The sequence below is a fragment of the Colletes latitarsis genome, chromosome 7, assembly GCF_051014445.1.
Source record: "Colletes latitarsis isolate SP2378_abdomen chromosome 7, iyColLati1, whole genome shotgun sequence".
Taxonomy (NCBI): domain Eukaryota; kingdom Metazoa; phylum Arthropoda; class Insecta; order Hymenoptera; family Colletidae; genus Colletes; species Colletes latitarsis.
In genome coordinates, this window is record NC_135140.1 from 17256325 (window position 1) to 17269832 (window position 13508).

Sequence of the window (13508 nt, forward strand, 5' to 3'; positions counted from 1 at the left end):
CGCGTCTCGAACGAGTCTCGACTTACTCGTACTCTGGAGCTTCTGAGGCGGATTACAAACCATATATCGAATCGTATGAGTAGGATGTATAGCATGGAGCAAGAGAAATTAGACCTGGGTTAAGAATAATTGGATATCTTCGACGTGGGCAAGCTAATCTCTCTTGCTCTCTCCAATACATATTTTCTGTAATAAGAAAGCTATGTAATACTGCACATTCTTCCAGGGCTAATCTTTCGTGCTCCCTACTATACATTTCCTATAATTGGAAAACTGAGCTACGCACGACCATACATCGTTTATTATTTACGATGCAATGCTCAATTTCTTGGAGGGCTAATCCAGAACTTAAGCCCAACAGAAAGTTTCGGGCACTTGAAGGTGAAGGACCTTGAATAACTAAACGTAACGCCCCTGCGGGACAAACGTTGCGCGCCAGATTCCTTTCCACGGGCTTAATAAGAAATTTCGCGATTACAGAGGTTCGCAAAGATTCAGTAACCGTTCCGCCGAGTCGGCTCCTTTTTCGTCCGGGAACGGACACGGGGTAAAAAGTTATCTTGGCCCGTCCCACGGCGTGCACGGAAGTTCCCCGGAACCGACCGATTACCGCAAAACGTATTAGGGTGATTAAAATGTCTGAGGCGCATCAGGCGCTGGCAAGACGCGAAAGACCGTCAGCTGGCGGAGCGAACCAACGACGTCGGTGTAATTGACTCGAAGAAAAACATTGGCTCGCCGCTTTGTCGCGGTGGATGCGATTAACTGTACGAATGTAATTGATTAATGGCAGAGTTTCCGCGACGAAGTCGGAAGTTTCCCTCTTTGCTTTCCCAGTTTAAGGAGCACGAGTTAAAGAACAACGCGGCACCGTGTCGCTTCTTGCAGCAATTTACGTTATGGATACTTGAAACGGAATTATCCTCCTACCACTGTTTCTGTTTCTTCGGCTCGAGCGGCCGACAGTCGTGCAATTACCCATTTGCTATTCTCTTTATCCGGCAAAGTCTTGGCCAAACCACTCTAAAAGACATCTGGCTGTCCCGATGTAATTAAAAGCAAAGAGACACCGGCGTATAGTACTCTAAATGAACGGTGACCCCGATACTTGCACGCCTACCCCGATAATTGCATCATCGATGTTGGGAATAAATTATTTGCATGGTGATTCTCGGTAGAGCATTTACCCCGATAGTTGCACGAGTCTCTATACTTCCAAGAATTCTACACACGTTTCGTTGTTGTTTCTGTGTTTCCTGTTCTCCAGGCTTGTTAAAACTCAGCTTAGCTATCGGGGGGTAACTGGATCCGTACATCCACGTTTAATCAGAAGAAAATTTCTCTTGTTTCGAAGACCCCGTATCCATGGTTAGCGAAGCAGCTCGTTAACGGGCGGGTCGTCGAGCGTTCTCTGGCGAATCAATTAACAGGAGAACGCCGAATTGGCAACGCGCCTGGCAATTATCGCGTCCCGGCGCGTACAGTGCGTGTCTCGACCGCGAGCCGTCGCGACGGAACGAAATTTTGCTCCGCGACCGGCGAAGTTTGCGGCCTGACCGGCCAGCGGACGCTGGAACCGTGTTAATTTATCGGCTACCATCACGGGGATAGATGGGTTTCTGCGGTCGATGCGCCGATTAAGAGTTCAACGAATCACGCCTGGGCAACTTCGAGAAACCATGATACTTCAATATTCCCTCGTTAACTGACCACACTCGTGCCTCGATTATTGGACCAAGATGACACACTCATGGGATCAAGTATTATCCATTAATCAAAGTATGTATTCTTTCTCTTTTATTCTCACGGAAACTGCAAGCAAATCATCGCCCGATTAAAATGAATCCAAACACGACCCCCTTCGGACTATTTTTGATCGTATGTACTATACAGATAAAGAAAGATGGTTCCCGTGTTGAAATACTTCTATCGATAGATAGAATCGTTAATCATCAGCCTTGCAATAGCTGACCAGAACGTTTAATATAACGTAACGCACAATTTTGCCCAAGTCTAATCATTCCATCTGTCTGCAATAGCTGCCATTTTGTGTAATTAAAAATTGTTCGAAATAGGTCGTGTTTGGGCTCGTTTTTATCGGGGAAACGTCGCCAATCCATCGGTAATACTCTCCTGAATATCAAACGAAAAATATAAATATCGAAATTGGAATTAGTGGATACTCGTATGCTTCCTCTTTGTCTCGATCTCTGATCTCACTTGCGGTTAGGTAACAATTGAAAGCTGTATCGATACTGTAGCACGCCCCGCATGGAATTCGAGGTGACGACACCTTCGATGGAACCTCGGCCGCGAAATCTCCGTTTCGTGGCGCCAGAGGCGTGATTTGTTTCCGGCTGCGACGCACGGAATTGTCACCAGGATTGGGCCGGAGAGACGCGCGGGTGAAGTTTAAACGCAGTTAACGGAGGGATTATACTGCGATAGCGAGTAAATGAAAAAGTTAACGCGGTAATTGGAACTCGGCTGACGAACTCGGAACAGCGCCGCGTTCCGTGCTCTGCAGAGGAGGGGTTGAGAGAATCGCTCTACGTCCTGATCGAATTAAACAAACGTTCCTGTTTGCAGAATCGCAGGGGAACTCTTGTTTTTCCGAAGCGCCGTCGCGTGGCTCCGGTGACGCGTCAACTATTTTAACGAGACTGCGAGCTCGCCTTATAAATCTCCCTTCTTCCAGTGAGAACTTCTCGTTAGTTTGAACAAATTGTGGACACTGAGAGCACTACGAATCGCCATCCCCTTTCGGGATGGAACTTCAAATTGAATTTGCTTTATTCGAACCTTGTTCGTGCACCATGCTTTTCTAGAATCCTTATTTCGATTTTCTATCTGGAATGCAACATAGAGTGGAGTGGAGTTCAGTATTTAAGTATTCGAGTATACTCAAGTACCTGACTATTCGAAAAGTATTTGAATACTTGAATACCACTCGAGTACCTGAGTATTCGAAGAGTATTTGAATACTTGAATACTGCTTGAATACCTGACTATTCGAAGGCTATTCGTATACTGAATTCTGAAGGGTGAAATATATTTTATCGCTTGTTGAGGAAATGAAGTCTGAAAATCTGCTCGGGGTGCGCGTATCGACAAGCTTCAATGGATATCTGTGCACACTGCTCGTTTGTTTCAACGGAATTCATATTATATTGCGTTAATCAAAGTCATTTGACACGCATTCATGCGCGAGTGATTCGCGTTGTTCATTGGTACGTTGTTAATGCATACACAAAACTGTGTCCAGCGAGAGATAATGCATGCAATTTGGGAAGGTTCAACACCTGAAACAGTAGAGTCCAAAATCCACTGGTCTGGCCCTAAACTCACATTCTTACTTGTTCAACCCCCTCAAAATACGCATAGCAAATATAGAATGATCCTTGCACAGGGTATTCCACCTACTTTGATACTCAACGTATCGATTTTAATTTCTTCTCAACAAATATTCAGGTTATGAAACAGTAAGCTTTTTTGTTTGTTTAAATGGCAAATGAGCTTGCCTAGTATGGACAAAGGATCGCAATATTGTTAATTTCGTATTAAATCGACTTCATTAATTTTGAGAAAAGTATTTTGTTTAAAGTTTGAAGCCACGCCAGACGAGTGGCCGCGATTCTTCGCTCGTCTTTCTCTCGGCGCTATTATTATCTTTAATAACGAGCCACGGCCAGGTGATTAATCCCCCGCGTGGCGGCGTAACCTTGACTTCCCGGCGGCCATAAATAATCGGTCAGCGTGTCGCTTGATAAACCAATTCGGGCGACGATAACCCCGTCGGTGTCGGGTTCGCGCGGCTCGTTCGACGCCGATCTCAGCTTTCTGTGGCGTTAACGAGCGAGACGAGCCGGACAAATTTTCGCGTGTGCTCCCGGTACACGGCGCAGGGGTGGCGGAGAAAACGTGGCAATACGTCGCGCGCGGCGCCCTGACACGGGCCGCTGAACTGACAGCGACCAATTAATAATAACGAGAGGACGTTTCGGGATTACGAGGAAATTATCGCTTTTAACCGTGCCGTGCCTAGCCGCGCACGGCCGAACATATCATCGGCCAGGCCATTAATCCATACCCCTTTCCTCGCTCCATTGCAATTTCGTACGGTGGACGCGCGAGCGCCATCGGACACGGACCTACACCTACAACCTCCCACTGTTGATTTAATTAGACAAATCAAGTTCTGTCTTCCAAACCAGGAACCAGGGGCGGATCCAGAAGCCCTGTTCGAGGGAGGCATCAAAGTATACAGGATGTTCGGCCACACCGGGGAAACATTTTAATGAGAGATTCTAGAGGCCAAAATAAGACGAAAATCAAGAATGCTAATTTGTTGATGGAGGCTTCGTTTAAAAGTTACTAACGTTCAAAGTTCTATCCGTACTGAATTTTTTTCTCGAAAATGAGCAAGATTTCGAGGGTATGTCTGTTCACCAAAAATGATTGCAATTGACCCCCGCAACCGACAATAATTTTTCCAGACGATTTGAAACATATGAAATTTCAGGGGAATCATTCATTCATGATCAGACATCGTATTTTCGGTAACGATTTTTTTTCTCGAAATTGGATAAGATCTCGGGGGTATGTGTAATGACCAAAAATGATTGTGATTGACCCCCGTAAACGAAAATAATTTTTTTAGAACGTTTTGAAATTTTTTTTTTTCGTCGAAAAATTTAGGCACCTACTCGAATTTTTTTCTCGAAAGTGCGTGGGTTTTCGAGGGTATGTCTATTCACCAAAAATGATTGTAATTGACCCCCGCAAACGAAAATAATTTTTCCAAAACGATTTGAAATTTTTGAATTTAATTGTCAGTAACTTTTGAACGAAGCCTCCATCAACAAATTGGTATTCTTGATTTTCGTCTTATTTTGGCCTCTAGAGGCCCCCTTCAAAATTTTTCCCAAGGGGTGGTCGAACACCCTGTATATTCGAACCTCCTTTTGCGCGATTTGTCTATTACGCCCAATGTTTACATTAGTTATGTTGTACGGAGCATGTTCCCGAGTGTCTAACCACCAGAAATAAATGCCGCATGCGTTCAGTATTCAAGATACGATTGTTCCCATCGACAGAACTTAAAATTTCAATTTCAGTTTTACCGCAGCAACGACTTCTATAATTAGTATCGTAAAATCCATCGTGAGGCGGTGTAAATGTTCGTTACGGTCGGCTGGATGGGAAAGTAAAATAAAATTAGCCCCGCGTTCAACGTGTTAATGGGTTAAGAGTCGCTCTGTACGCGAGGACTCGATCTTCAGCGCGAAAGCAAGCGTGCGCGGGAGCATCGTTGAAAAAAAAAAAAAAAAAAGAAGAAATGTTTTCGATGCAAATCGGCCCCGCGGTCGTTCGCCCGTTTACCCGCAGAGGCAGTTCGCCAAGCGTTATCGCGATAGTTTCATTATCGTTTCACTTGATTAGGAGGCTCGTACGATTGCAAAACTGAACGATCTCCCGCGTATCCCGGTGCGCAACGTCGGAATTCCGTCGGTATAATGAACACAGGGCGAACCAGGGAAACGGAGACAGAGAAAGACGGAGGATCGGACACACGGAATAACCAAGAGCGAGAGAGAGAGAGAGATCGATAGGGAAAGAGAACCAGGGGGAATATCGAACGGGTGAATCTCGATCGATCGGCTGCACAGGCCGCGCTCGTCGTTTAACCAGATTATTCACGCTCCGCCAATGAAAAGGGGCCAATGAAATTGCGATAAAGCCGAAATTGTGAGCTCGCGAACCGAAAGAGAGGGACAGACAGAAAGAGGGCGCGTGGGGGGTGGCAATGGTCGGAGGAAGGGCGACGTGGGGCCAACTGGGGGGGGGAGTTGGGTGATCAGGCCGGCAGCAAATATCGCCGGACGACTTTCATTTTCAGCGCACTAATTATTCACCTAGCCCCGGCGCTCGTTCGTTTGTTTCTGCCGCGTTCGCAAATAAAAGCGCGAGCCGAAATGGATGCGCCGCGCCCGCGACGAGGTCGCGGACGCACACGGCGGCTCGTGGCGCTGTCGGGGTCGAGGGTCGACTACGACCACCCCAGACCCGCTATTTGCCCCGCGTAGCTACTAATTTTAATAGTTTCAACGATCCACCGGGTCATTTCCGACCCATCTCCGCGACATTAAACCCACACGGGGGAGTACAAATCATTTAATTTGTAATTTATTGCAATTATAACCCATTTTCGGTGCAACTTGCTCTCTAAAATTTCTTGTCACTTTTATTCCAGTGTAATTTTATAAAGTAGTCTTGTTCTTCGCTCGTTTCTTGCTCGACACTTCCTACGCTCACCGCCAGATGGCGTCCAATTACTTATCTTTCTCGCAAGTTCTCGAACCTGCCTTCATTTCTATATGCCTGGTGTTCGAGACAGGGACTATCAGATTGTTCTACTTAAGAGTATTTATACCGAAATGAATCATTTTGATATCTTACTAGAATTTAAGAAGCTCGATCTTGATTGCGAAAAATTTATAATATCGTCGGACGTCCATATATAATAATTCACTCGATTTTGCCAGCAACAGTAAATGAATGCAAAATTATTCGCCGGTACAAGCATTATGTTGTATTTATGTATGGTGAAATTCGTTTTAATCGGTCCCTATGGAAGTGAACCTCAGTCGGGGTAAACGAATGGGCGGTATTATTTCGAAAATGCACGCCAAATATAATTTATAGAATGTAAATAGGATAAAATGTATGCAGAATGTTCACCTACAGTTGAACGATCTTTTAGGTTATGATTCCACGCTCCGAAAGAAGATAAAAGTAAAGAATGACTACATTGTGCTTACAAAAGCTTTGTGTGTGAATTATTACGATTAATAAATATTAATCTCCTCCCCTGTTTGAGCTTTTCTAGACGTATGTGCATAGCTAAGCATGTCTGTATGCATATATATTGCCTATTAGTTTCATCCTCGAGCACAGAGCACGCTGCAGTTCGTCTTCAATATTCAAACATGGCGGCTTTGATCTCAATTGGGACTTAAGGAATTGACGATTCGAGCGTAAGAAATAACGTTTCCAAGCGTTTGAAATATAGATTTAGTATAGACAAACAATACTACACGCCTGGAATAATAGAGTAGCAAAAAAATCTCGAGACAATAGACTGTCGTTCTCGGTATAATGCCCAGTGACAGGCACTAAAACACATTTATCACCCGTTTCAGACACGATGAAAAATTCAATAATCATAGTACTGCTTAACAGATTTTTAATTATTACGTCGTTACACATATATCGCGGAATATTGTCCTGCCAGCGACGTCTGTATAAAATCTTCATGCATTTTTCATGATCCTTCGTGGCAAACAAAAAATCCCGAAGAAAAACGTTAACAATGGCCGCCTGGCGCGCACATTCACGCCCGGTGATAAGAAATGTATTTTCCGCCCTAAATCGCAACGGAGTCTTTAATCATATTATCCTGTCTTCGACGTAGAAGCATCCATGATGGATGAATTGCTTTTCTTGCTTTCAGCTCGTGATTCTCAATTATCGATAAAGTATACTAATGACTGTCGGACTCATAAATTCGGCAGGAACGATTTTCTGTAGCCGAGGTCGACAAACTCCGAGACGAACTAAGTAGAAGAAACTGAAGCTTGATAGTAAGTAATATTTAAGAAGAATAAAAATAAATTTTCCTAACCATTGTATTCACCTTTGAAACGATTTTTACGACCAATCGACCAGCAAAACTTACAGAAAGAGCAGCCCATTTTTCTCCCTGTTCGTATTGTTTTCAAGTAAACTTTCTCCGAACGTTATTTAAAAAAATCCACACAATATCCAGAGAGAGATAAGGGGAGACAAACTGGCGTCCGGAAACCTTTCCACGGGCCTCGAAACAATAATCGATACAACGAACGCGTTCTAAACAGCGACTTTCACGTCTGGGACTTTGTATCGGTCGAACAAAGGAGTTACGTTTCCCTTTCACTGGCACACGTCTATTTAATTCATCTCCCAGTAACATTTGCCGATGGTTAATTGAAATCGGCAGTTTCGAATGCTCGTGCAACCTAGACAATAGTCACTTCGCAATCTACGATCTTACGTCAACGTAAAAACACGAAACCCAACACGACCGTTACGCCATCGGCCATAAGTTTCGAACCGTGTGCTCCGTTGTTATACATTATTCATACGTAAATGGGGGAAAAATTCACGCAACGGAGTTAATACATTCGTTACAACAAATGATATAACTTATGAGCGTGGTATTTACACGTGTGAGGAGAGTAATGCTTGCGTGAGTGTTATTGAGTGTCCGTTTGAGGTTAGGTTTACAAGCGGTCATTGATTGTACTTGTCCTGTACGCGTTGTGCAATAGGTTTCTGTTATAATACGTGTCCTTTCATGTACTTGCGACGAAGACTGCCGAAGAAAATAAATTTCTACCGTACAGATTGCAATTATGATGTTGGATCACACCATACTGGTGATGCTGAAGTTGGCAACAGTGGTGTACCTTCCATTGTTCTACTTCCAAATAATTTTTGTATACTCTTGATTCTCGTCTTCGATATTGGACGATTTCTTGCTTTTCTCAATGAGAGATTAATAGGTTAATTTTTTATCAATTTCTTGAATAATAAATTGTACGAGGTATTGGAAGAAGTTCCATTGGATGTACGTCGCGTGTGATTTATGCACGACCGTACATCGTCCCATTTCAGCCGAGTAGCCAGACAGGTCTCGGACGAGCGATTTTCTAACAGATGAATCGGTTCAGCAGGACCTATTACCTGTCATGCTCCTTCGACAAATTTTTATTTCCGAGGTCGTTCAAAGCTCTAAGCAGAATCCCTGCGTGTAGACCCCGATTTTGGCCACGCGTAACTTCTATGTGAAAACCGTGCATGTAGACCCCGGTTTGAGTCAGTTGTATTACAGTATCTACGTGGAGTCCCTGCGTGTAGACCCCGATTTTGGCCTAGTATAGCTTCTAAGTGAAAACCGTGCATGTAGATCCTGATTCGAATCGATTATAGTTTCTATTATGGAGTCCCTGCGTGTGGACCCCAGTTTGAGTCGGTGGTATTCTAGTTTCTACATAGAGTCCTTGCGTGTAGACCCCGATTTTGACCTAGTATAGCTTCTAAGTGAAAACCATGCATGTAGACCCTGATTCGAGTCGATTATAGTTTCTATTATGGAGTCCCTGCGTGTGGACCCCCATTTGAGTCGGTGGTATTCTAGTTTCTACATGGAGTCCTTGCGTGTAGACCCCAATTTTGACCTAGTATAGCTTCTAAGTGAAAACCGTGCATGTAGACCCTGATTCGAGTCGATTATAGTTTCTATTATGGAGTCCCTGCGTGTGGACCCCGGTTTGAGTCGCTCAATTATCGCATTTAGCGGACTCCCAAGCAAAAATCGACTCGGTCCAGAAGCGGGTCACCGGTAGAGTTAACGCGTTAGCCTCGAGATGGTTCGGAGACGCGTTTCCGCGTTCCTTTCGAACGAAGCAATTTCGTTAGGATTCGATACCCTTCTCTGTCCAGAATCGATCGCCGAGATCGAAAGGAATCTCGCTGCGCGGAGAACAATGCAAGAATTAACGACGTGGAGCCTCGGTCGGCTTTGGCCGCGGTAAATCGTCGTGTTTCTTCCTCTTTCCTTTTTTTTCCTCTGACCGGGCGTGTTTTTCAAGCGGTCCCGCCACGTTCGCCGCACACGACCGCGTTCATTTATGTTGCGGTTTCGCCGACCGCCGGTTCGCCGAAGCGCAGATGCCTTCCGAACGCTTCGACGCGATGGAACGGGAGTCGGGGGTGGTATCGGGGCTCGAAGCGGGACGATAAAGTGTCTCTGTCTGGCCGCAGACGCGGCTGACTACGCCTGTCACCGTGTATCGCAACAGTATCTTGTTCTCCGCGCAATTACACGATGGATGGAATATTTACATGCAACGTAATTGACGTTCCGCCGCGGACTTCAGCGGTTCGATCACGCGATACGACGTATTCTTTGCGGTGAATTATGCTTCTTCCGTTACGTGTTGTTGAAATTTCTGACCGTATCCATTTTTAGGTACTCTAAGTATCCAAGATAATGACCTTCCTGCGGCCTAGCTCTGGGAATTACTGCTCCAACCTAGGTCTAGGAAGTCTTGAAACTGTCATCCTGATTCTATAGTACCCCTAGTTACCTAACATCCTAGTTCAGTAGCTTTGGTCTTCAATATCATAGCTTTATGGTAGACAGTGGTAGCAATCTTTGGTCTCACAGTTCTCTAGGTTCCCAGCATCTCAGTTTCATAGAATCCTAAATCTATTTTACTCACTTAAATCCATCCTTAGTCGTAGCATCACGCATTACATACCACATCCAACTATGACGTCCCCCGGATCAAGGAAGCTTGGGACTTACCTGGAACAAAAAAGACTTGGTTAAAAGGTGCCAATCGATATCGTGAATAATATCGAAGCATCCACCGAAATCACATTTGTCGTCGTCAAGATTTATCATCGTATCGTCTAAAACCGCGAGTGTTCGGTTCAAACAGAAAAACAAGCGGCCCGTTCCATTTGCATTCGCTTCGCAACGAAGCCACACGGGCTTAATTAACCGGCGCGCGGAACGAGGAGATGAAGACACGCTCGTACATCCGTTATCTTTTCGAGAGCCTCCTCCCACGACCGGGCTACAACTCGTCTATTGTTCCTACGGGGCTAAACGGGCCATTATCATTATTCATAAACGACGTGGGTTTGTTCGGTTACCAGCCTGGGGAGGCAACGAGCGTGTACGTGCATTCGTAAACGCAGAAAGCGCCACGGAAGCGTCCTGATTCCGGCCACAATCCCAGAGATGCGCCGCTTTGCACCGTTATTTGTTGGCGGTGCAAGCTGCGAGATAAAAAAGGCCACTTGTTAACCCCCTCCCTTCTGCGTACGAATTATCGAGATATAACCGAGAACTAGCTTCCGACGGTCCTCCTCTGTCGGGTCACACCTATCTCTGATCTAGATCATACGTTCTGGCGGATGAGAGTATATAACTTCGCTATATGACCAAGAAATATTTCTTATATATGAACGAAAGTGAATACGTGCCAGTATCCTAACATAGAAAGTCTCTAACAATAGTAAAGGTAACACCGGGCGCCGACAGTCACCGCAGCATCGATGTCTGACTGCCAGATTCGATTATTCGTTACTCCGGAATCTTCGGGGGTCCTCTGCCGCGCGCAATTAAAATTCATTTATCGACCGGCCATTACATCCGTCCCGATCCTTTATTTTTACTCGATGTCTGAAGGGGCTCGTTACACCGGTCCTAACCAGTGGCAATTAATCACGAACATTTTAACGATCCGCGAACACGTCGACGGACACCGGGAAATCCCCGTTAATAATCGCCCAACGAATTTTCTCTGCGCCACGCTCGTCCCCTTTTCGGTTCGACGGGCCGGGGTTTCCAATGGTCGACGAGACGGACAGTAGAGACACCCGCAAATAATTGTCTGTCGAACTGCATTTCATAGGTAACCGAATTGCTGTCTTTCATATCGTAAACACGTTTAATGGACAGATTGCTACGGAAGCGCGATGCCGAAGCTGGAACGTGTTTGTCGTTGTCGCGCGGGGGATTACGCGATCCAAGTTTGAGCGGATAATACGGTTCGTGCTCGCGCGATAGTGACAACTTTGGGAGGGGGGGGTGGTTTTTGTTCGGGGTTGCATTCGGGCCTCCGTATCGACGGGATATCCTGACAGCCATTCACCCTGTTAGAGTTGAGAAACGATATGGATAATTGAGTCGCACAGAATGTTTCTTAATTGGCGACTATTTATTTAAATGTCTTGGTTATACGTTAAACTCGGTTTGACGAGGTTTGAGATTGAGATTATGGTCAAATAAGTTGTATGAGAGCTATGATAGACTAGATGTTTCATTTGAGACTGCAATAGGTGGGATGAGAAGTGACTTAGACCTGGGTTGAACTTGGTTTGACGAAGTTTGAGATTGAGATTATGGTCAAGAAGGTTGCATGAAAGCTATGCTAGACTAAAAGTTTCATTTGAGACTACAATAGGTGGGGTGATAAGTGAGTTAGATCTAGATTGGACTTGGTTTGACGAGGTTTGAGATTGAGATTATGGTCAAGAAGGTTGCATGGAAGCTATGCTAGACTAAATGTTTCATTTGAGACTGTAATAGGTGGGATGAGAAGTGAGTTAGATCTGGGTTGGACATGGTTTGACAAGGTTTGAGATTGAGATTATGGCTAAATAAGTTGTATGAAAGCTATGCTAGACTAGATGTTTCGTTTTAGACTCCAATAGGTGGGATGATAAGTGAATTAGGTCTTGAATGGACTTGGTTGGCCCAGGTTTGAGATCGTTTACAGTTAAACCAAATCAGAATAGATTATCGGATACTGGAAACTCAATTAGGTCTTTCAAACTTCTAGTCTGCGCCTCGGTCAGGCCTGAGGTACCCACTGATTTTCGGTTGCTTCGGTCGGGTGCACGTCAGGTTGGCGTTGAAACTCACTTAAGGAGCGGAAGGGTAGTATGGAAAACGGGTACAAACTCGCGAAACGTTGGCGAAATCTCGTAGCAGGTTGCACCGGAGCGGGAAACTCGTTCGCGCGAAGGCACAGCGACATTAATTATCTAATTATATCTCGGGGAAACAGCGGAGAACGCGTCCTCCGTTTCGCTAGCGTTGTTGCGCGGGTGTTAAGGCCGCCTGTTGTTTTGACGGGCCATATATTTTTCGACTCTTTCGGGAGCGGGGCCAAGTGTTTAGAACCCTCTAAGTATAGCCTTCCTCCTCCGCGTTTGTATATATCCTGGAGTCGCAACAGGGAATGAAGTATTCCAGAAGAGAGTGTCGCGTTTAGGGCGATGAGTTAACTGCAGTATCTGACAGCCAGCGAGGGATACGGATGAGGTCGTTTCTCGCGATAGCAAACTATGCTGGTCGATAGTTCCGGTTCTCCGTTCGTCGTCCATTTTCGAAACGTGTGAAAAGTTATGGTACCGCGTAACAATCACGAGGATCGAAAGTTTAGGTTAGGTAATTTCACACTACTCGCTGAGTATTTCTCGCGCGCTCCGAGCCACGATACGAGATATTCTATAATTCAATTAATTCGTTAAAATTCATCAAGCTTTGTGCAAATTTCAAGTGACGTCGAGGAACTTTGGCCTGACACCGTTTTCCGTAGCTTCAGTGGTTCTCAAAACATTTTCCGTCCACGTTACATAGGGAGCGGTATAATACCCTGTCATGCGCGAATATTTTAAGCTTATTCGATTACAAAGTTCGTAATACTCGGCTAGGCGAAGGGTTTGACTGCAGTAGCTTCGCAGTTGGTTGCCTCGCTCGTGAATTACGGCCGTGTTTGTTTCCTTCTGCATTATCCGCGCCCGAAAATAGGGGAAATCGGCGACATACAGATATCTGTGTCGGCTAAACGGCTCAGATATTTCGCCATTTCTAGCTGGACCATTAT

At 45.2% G+C, this 13508-nt stretch overlaps 1 protein-coding gene across 3 annotated transcripts in view; it reads right to left on the minus strand.

Annotated features, from left to right (window-relative positions):
* Sli (slit guidance ligand) overlaps window positions 1–13508 on the minus strand; it is a 405923-nt gene that overhangs the window by 271399 nt on the left and 121016 nt on the right. Inside the window, exon 2 of one of the 3 annotated variants that reach the window (XM_076768186.1) lies at window positions 10365–10411. The exons of the other annotated variants lie outside the window; for them this stretch is intronic. Coding sequence (XP_076624301.1) covers window positions 10365–10369 — 5 coding nt within the window. The 5' untranslated portion in view covers window positions 10370–10411. The remainder of the gene's footprint in view (window positions 1–10364; window positions 10412–13508) is intronic. 3 annotated transcript variants of the gene reach the window in all.